This window comes from Penaeus vannamei, chromosome 19 (genome assembly GCF_042767895.1).
Source record: "Penaeus vannamei isolate JL-2024 chromosome 19, ASM4276789v1, whole genome shotgun sequence".
Classification (NCBI taxonomy): Eukaryota; Metazoa; Arthropoda; class Malacostraca; order Decapoda; family Penaeidae; genus Penaeus; species Penaeus vannamei.
The window spans coordinates 33135667-33143166 of record NC_091567.1 but is presented as its reverse complement, the minus strand read 5'-3'; the positions used below and the strand labels follow the sequence as shown (position 1 = coordinate 33143166).

The 7500-nt window shown below is 34.3% G+C and overlaps 1 protein-coding gene across 3 annotated transcripts in view; it reads left to right on the top strand.

Annotated features, from left to right (window-relative positions):
• Positions 1-7500, top strand: part of LOC113804721 (coiled-coil and C2 domain-containing protein 2A) — a 17861-nt gene that overhangs the window by 586 nt on the left and 9775 nt on the right. For 2 of the 3 annotated variants that reach the window (XM_027355612.2, XM_070134225.1), the window contains exons 2-13: positions 611-739; positions 1698-1808; positions 2031-2096; positions 2321-2366; positions 2604-2714; positions 3215-3352; positions 3608-3746; positions 4752-4872; positions 5751-5951; positions 6432-6848; positions 7158-7310; positions 7482-7500. The exon at positions 7482-7500 is cut by the window's right edge and continues 149 nt beyond it. In XM_027355612.2, the coding sequence (XP_027211413.2) occupies positions 671-739; positions 1698-1808; positions 2031-2096; positions 2321-2366; positions 2604-2714; positions 3215-3352; positions 3608-3746; positions 4752-4872; positions 5751-5951; positions 6432-6848; positions 7158-7310; positions 7482-7500 (1591 nt within the window). In that variant the 5' untranslated portion in view covers positions 611-670. The remainder of the gene's footprint in view (positions 1-610; positions 740-1697; positions 1809-2030; positions 2097-2320; positions 2367-2603; positions 2715-3214; positions 3353-3607; positions 3747-4751; positions 4873-5750; positions 5952-6431; positions 6849-7157; positions 7311-7481) is intronic. The other variant, XM_070134226.1, reaches the window with a different exon arrangement.

The window sequence follows — 7500 nt, the reverse complement described above, 5'->3', positions numbered from 1 at the left end:
ATAAAAGCATATCTATCAGTCTAGGCACACATATTTGCCAGACTGATAGATGAATGTGTATCTGACAGATAGACGGATATGCATTTATTTTTGTGTATATCTACTTCTGAATATAAGAATATTAATTTGGTCGAGCTTTGCACAATTCTAGCAAACTGTTTGTAATGGCCAGTATGTTAAAATTGTGCAAAGTACGACCCAATGAACATTCATACATACGGATATGCATATACCCAGAAATGAATGCATATTTGTCTATTTGTCAGATAGGTATACATTCATCTACCCCTCTGTCCATTAAATATGCATGTCTAGATTGATAAATGTGTATTAATATCTGTGCAAATGTATCTATGTATAATCAATTTGCTTAAGGTCGGGCTTCGCACAATTTTATCAAACCAGCCATAAGTCTCCAGTGCCACATCACAAAATCTATTTAGCAGTCTAAGTTAATGTGAACCATTCATGAAACTTATATACTCTATTGTCATTTCTGTAGCACAATTGCCGAGACCTTCAGGTTTGATTGGTTGATTTATTATTAATGCTAGGTCTCTGTGTAATGATTAGAATATTGATCTCCAATTCTGTGATATTTTTTCTTCAGCATGACCACAACCTGGAGTGAAGTGCTTGTAGTGTGAAATTACCTTCCTAGAAAGTTAAAATGAGAACAAAAGATGTGGAAAAACAGCAAGAAGATGAGGTCACCAGCTTTATACCAGCTGTGTCTCAGGTGAGTTGGGGATAATCTATTTCAATATATGTCTGAATAATATGTCTTGGAATTTTTGATCACTTGTTTATTTCCAGAATTGATCATGATTAAAAAGAAGAGAGATACCTTTTCTACATTTGTCAATATGAATACGGTTCATCAGATATATATACAAACTTAAATTGTGTTGTTTTTAAACAAATGTTGTGTAAATATAAGAGTTAATTTTCATAGAGACTACATTCTGTTGTAATTGAATATAATGTAAATTGGACTAAGCCTTTAGTTTAGAATGTAACTTTATAAATATACTATGGAGTATACTAATTTCTGATTGTAATTTGATTTACCTGCTGCAATTAACCTTTCAGTAAACCTAGTTTGTGTTTTTTTTTTTTTACCATAATTAAACTTCTCACTTCAGATCTTCCCATGATGTAGTTGTTGATTAGGCTGATGGACCCATAACAACACAAGCAATTTGAATAAAGCTGTAGATATAGATATACTGACATTTAGATGATGAAAAAGACAGTTTTAGTACAACTTTTTTATGATTTGAAGTTTACAACTAAACTACAGTAGGATTTCAATTAAGACTTATCATCTTAGTTATTTTTAATCAAGTTATATCAAAATCCACTGAAAACTTGTAGGATTTCAAATAAGATTTATGATCTTAGTTATTTTTAATTATGTTATATCCAAATCCACTGGAAAGTGATAGTGTCCCTGTGTTGAGAGGTCGCTGTGGCCTCTGCACCGTAAGCACTTAGCAAGATAGAGCATGGACTGGCTCTGTAGTTCATGATCAATCCCTAATTAAGTCTGCAAACTCTCGGCATAGTGGAAGTATTGGCACTCCAGGGTGATTGGTATGATGGCCAATCATTGACAAAGCTTCCGGGAAAACCGTTGTATTCTTAACCCTTATCCAAACATAAGTGTTAGATTAAATTCACCATCTGCATTTCAGCAAGAAAACCCTTTGGAAGGAGAAGGACCAAGCACTAGTGGCACAGAGAGGAGGCGCCCGGGAAGGTTGAGGAAGAAGCTGAGTAGTCGCCCTGCTTCCAGATTTGATGAAGTGAGATTTTGCACAAGATTTCCTGTAGGATGCTAGAGCTTTGTACTAAATTTGTGCAGAATTTGACGACACAGCTTTGTGAGAAAGTTTGTTTGGATATTGATTTCACAAGGAGTGTAGAATAATTTTTTTTTTTAAAAGAGTGCTTTCCAGCATTTTCACATTTGAATATATATGGCTTACCCTTAGATTTGTTTGTAATTTTGCACTTGCGCACATAAGCCCACAGGTGATTGGGAACCAGAAGCTGTGGATCCTAAGACAAGATGGATAAAAGCTGCAGCACAGGTACCGGATTGTGTTTCCTTTTACCGTATCAAAAATTTTGCTTCCTGCTTTCTGCATTTCTTACTCAAGATTATTGTTAAAGTGACTCTGCTATTTTTTTCTGGTTAAGCATAAAATACTTTGTGATATCTTCTGTATTAATTTTTGTGTTTTGATTTGTGTTTTGAGTTGTCTTTTACAAAAATATCTCCTGCAAAATGTGAAAGAAAGAATCTTTTTTTCAGGCAAGAATTGCTTCACGTGTGGAGAGCCAGGCATTCTTCACTTCAGGTAGATTTATGCTATCTTATTTGGCACACTGTATGTAGCTTTATTATTTACTTATTTTAGGGCATGAAAATAGCTGTGGGCTTACACAGGTACTTTCTCAAAACGTGTATTCAAGAAAAGCTGAAAAATCAAAGCCATATTATTATCATGGGAAGGATTCTTTTTTTTTTGTAACAAGAGTTGCAACTATTTTTATCCAACATATGTATTTAGTTCCTATTTTCTCATTTCTAAAAGGAAAGTCCCCAGAGAAACTAGAACCCAAACCTGCTATACGATCTCCGGCTAGATCTCCTGGAGGAAGGAGTAAGAAAGGAGACGAGGATGATGATGATGAAGAACCAGAAGGTTGGTTGTGTTTGTTTCCACTGAGGTTGATAGGGAATGATGTTTATAGTTTTGGTTTTCATTCTAAGTGAATATTTTGCATTTTGATAGTGGCAGGATAGGATATGAGGTTTATAGATTGTTAAGAAATCTGTGAACAGTAGTCTTTCTCCATTGGTATTGTTAATTAATGATAAGCATAAGCTTTGATATGACATTGGTATGGCACAGGGTGGTCCTGTTGTGATAGGTTTAAATCTATAATGAGTTTTGTTTTACTTGTTTTCTGTCTATAAGACCTTTGATGTAAAATCTTGCCATTCATTAAGCTTCTTATAAAGGTGATGTCATCTGCTTTCTTACCTGGGGTTCAAGAATTATTATTTTGAAGTATTTTTTAAGTGAAGATCTTATATTGATTACCGATAGAACTGGTTGATAGATTATGATTAATTATCAGAAAGGATTATTTCATCACTTTCTAATGAGAATGATAATTATCATTGTCTTGTATTCCACAGATGAGGAGGATGAGACTCTAGCTTTGGTTGTGCCACAGATGCAGTTAGTTTCACAGAGTGTTCCAGCCAAATATATCCCGTACCATGAGAGGTGTGCAAATGATGAAGCAAATTTATTCATACCATCAGCTTTACCAAGTAAGTTTATTTTCTTTTTTGAACAGTAGCTTTGAGAAAATAGCAAGGGTGATATCCAAAATTCAAAGCATTTTAGATTTTGTTAAATAGAATTGTCACAATATCAGACAGCTTACATTCCTTTTGATAAGTCTTCACAACCTATGGAACATGTTATTCTTTCAATGCTCTCCAGTACAGTGATACACCGGCTGTTCATGAGAAGTAAGAGGGTAATGTGAGAATTTTATAGTGACTCTTGCTTTCTTTTTCAAGGCAATTTGCACAGTAAAATTGAAGAAGGAGCTGAAGTGAGAGACCTTGAAGATGAAGGGCTCTACATAGGAGAGAAACCTTACATTACCCAAACGAATATCAACATAATTGAAAACAGAATTCTTCGACAGGGGAACAGGTAAGAGCTTTGAAACGCCTGTGAAATGCATAGCCATGAGATCTTGTAAAGAAAAAGTTGGATATGTAATAATATATATTTTTTTCTTGTTCTTGAAATGAGATCATTATTGATTAAATATTTTTTTTCTGGAATAAGTATCTCAGAGTTGTAGTCAGCCTCTAAGAATCTGCAAACCTTCCCAACAGCAAAAAGTTCTTATTTTTAGTTTCACTATGGCAGATCTTAGCTTCTGTCATTCAGACACAAGAAAATGTATATTTCGTGTTATTTATTTCATTTATCAAATACATAGAGCTTCAATAAAAGGAATAGTTGAAAAAGTTATTGTTGTAATCTTTTGCGCATGAATGAAAATGGAGATAAATTGCTATAAATGTGCAAATAAAGCATTTCATATTTTGATCATGGAAGACAATAGAATATGAATTTATAACCTCTCTGACAGGGATTTGAACTCCCACTGCCGTGGGGGTTCGAATCCCTGTCAGAGAGGTTATAAATTCATGATATCAATGCGGCCAGTGCATTATTCCATCTTTCACAATAGAATATGTATTTAGACTTATTTATAAGTACTCAGATGTATGATATACCAGGAGGAATGTGGGAGAGAAAAGATGGGGAGCTTGGTTAGATAAAATGTTGTTGCTGACAGTACCAAAATTACTAGTCCACACTTACTTTTTCTCGGAATGTATGGTTCCTTCTGGGAGGAGAGGGCCTACAAGGGAAAGAGGGATAAGGAAATGGTATTGTGAATGTGGTGGGAAGAAACTTGCTGCACATTACCAGATACATAAGTGGACACTACATTCATATTGATAACAAAAAAGTGGTAGGAAAATAGCCCACCAGGTTTTGATAGGCCTTGCATGATCATAGCAAATAGTAAAAGGTGCACATAATGTGGAAAGCCACGATCACAACTAATAGGACCATGGGGATGATATGTTAAGAAATTTGTTTGACTGGATGCAAATAAGGTTTATTTGTCTATTTCAGACATTGGTTTTCAGAGACAGGGTACCTTGATAGACAGGATAACCCAATCAATGATCAGTTCTTTCATCATCTGTCATCAGATGGTGATGCTCATCCAGAATCTTTGGCGGTATTCGTAAGAGTAAGTAATTGGAAGAGTTGATGCATCTTTTAGAGAGTGAGAAAATTAGATCAGAAGAAAAGACATATGTGTTATATATATATATATATATATATATATATATATATATATATATATATATATATATATATATACATACATACATACATACATACATACATACATACATACATACATACATACATACATACATACATACATACATACATACATACATACATACATACATACATACATACATACATACATACATACATACATACATACATACATACATACATACATACATACATACATACATACATACATACATACATGCATACATACATACCTGCATACATACACACATATATACATATATACATACATACATACATACATACATACATACATACATATATATATATATATATATATATATATATATATATATATATATATATATATATATATATATATATATATATATATATATATATGTATTGCTGTGTTACTTGTGGTATATTTGTATTTATATTTATTGATGATAACGCTCTTTGTAAAATATTGATTTGTACTTGAGAATGTTATGATTTTACCTAGACTTTAATTGGTGCTCATGTATTTTGCTCTTTTTGTATGGTCAAGTAAAACTAGTTTGTGTTAGTGTGGGTTCTGCTGCTTATCTTCGTTTTTCACACCAGTTTGAGACCCCTTAAACTCATGGTTACACCGAGTAAATGAAAGCAAATGCTTTCTCCATTGGCTTATTTACATGATTTGTTATGTCCAGGAAAGTGCCATTGAAAATACTTCTTAACCATCAGGTCATTTTGGTACTATCTGTGCCATCAGGATATAGATGGCACAGATAGTAATCTGCATTTTCTTCCCCCCAGCCAAGACCTGGTGAATTCCTACACACTCCCAGTCAGGATGAAGGTGGTGTCTTAGATGTTGAAGTCCATCAGTTGTCATTTCTACACCACTCCCTGTTCTCACCTGAGCATGTCCTGGCGTCTCAGCTCACACAGGACTATGGCACCTACACAGAGAGGATGCGTATCAACAAGACAAAGATCCTGCAGAATAAACTTGGGGTGGGGCTTTGTTGTTCATTTATGGGTGTGCCAAATTTAATGATTATTTGAGTTTATGTGGGAAAAGAGGGACAGATATCCATCTTGTCCTACAAAGGAGTTATGATATTTGATTTTATGATTTATATCTCTTGTTGTATTTAAAACTTGCTGAAGCAAATCAGCAGTAAATAAAAGAAAGACTTGGTGTAAATATATACTTAGGATATCTGCTATTACTTATTCTAAGCATACATATCTTTTATTGCAATTGTTCTAAAATATGGATTTAAGTACTTTAGATGAGAAGATATGTTAAATAAAATAAGGCATACTTTACTACAGTACATCAAAATATACTATGTAAAACTGCATATGATGTCCTAACATATAGATTTCAGTTTCTGAGTAAAAGAAGCTAAAACTGTATATGAGAATATCATATGTATATAAAGGATTAATGTTTTTGTACTGACATAATTTTTATTTTACTTCATAAAGGTATTAAGGCAAGCACTGGCCAAGCTCCACCACATTGCCCCTGGACGGAAGCACCACAGGTCAGTCCATGATGAGATTGACACAGCAAGGAGACTGGAGATATACCGCCAGGAAATCAAGGAATGCCGTGAGGAATTCATAGCAGAGGCTGAGAAGGATAGGAACCTCCTGATGAGTATCCTTAAGACTTGGAAGAACATAAAGAACCTCCGGAAGAAAAACAAGTACCAGAGCACAGCCTTGAAGTTGGTGATCAAGAAGGAGGAAGTTGATAAAGAAGAAGAAGAGGAGAAGAGGAAAGTGGAGCTGGAGGAAGAGATGAAGGAAATTTTGGAGGAATATGATGAAGATTTTGCAAAGAAAATAAAGAAGTATGAAAAGGAGATGGCAGAGTGGAAGGCTGCTCACAAGAAAAGAGTATGTTGTCTCTCCTTTTTAAGTAATAGCATAGATATAGATTTTGAGAATTAAAAGTGGAACTCTCTGGTGAACTTCGTACTAAATTGGTGATTGGATTGAACTAGTATGTATAGTTGATATGATGATGATTTGACTAAAAATAGAGTGAAACTTTTGAATGCTTTGTCAGTGATCATCATACTAAAAAGTTTGACAGTTTAATTCACACATACATATGGTTAGAATATCTTTAATAAACTTCTCAAATATATTTCTTAAGAAAAAATGTAATGTAAGTAGAGACTGAAGATGATATTCCCCCTAAAGAAAGAAGCCAAGAAACGACAGCAGCAGCGAAGCAAGTCTGAAATGGGTGAGGACATTAAAGGCAGTATTCTTCAAGCAGCTCAGGACGAAACTTTGTTATCCACTCCAGAATTACCAAAACCGCAGCCTCCTACATCAGTGGAAAAACACAAGGTTAGTATTTGCCTTGAGGTGAGAAGATATGTTCTTTTTGCCAGTGATATCCTGCTCTTTATACAGCACAGGGGAATTTCATTGATAAGGCATAGAGCACCATGTAGGCATTAGGAAATGAAAATAACCTTAAGAGTCTGTAACTACAAACCAACACCAACTTTGGACCAGATTGAGCTTGAAGTGTTGG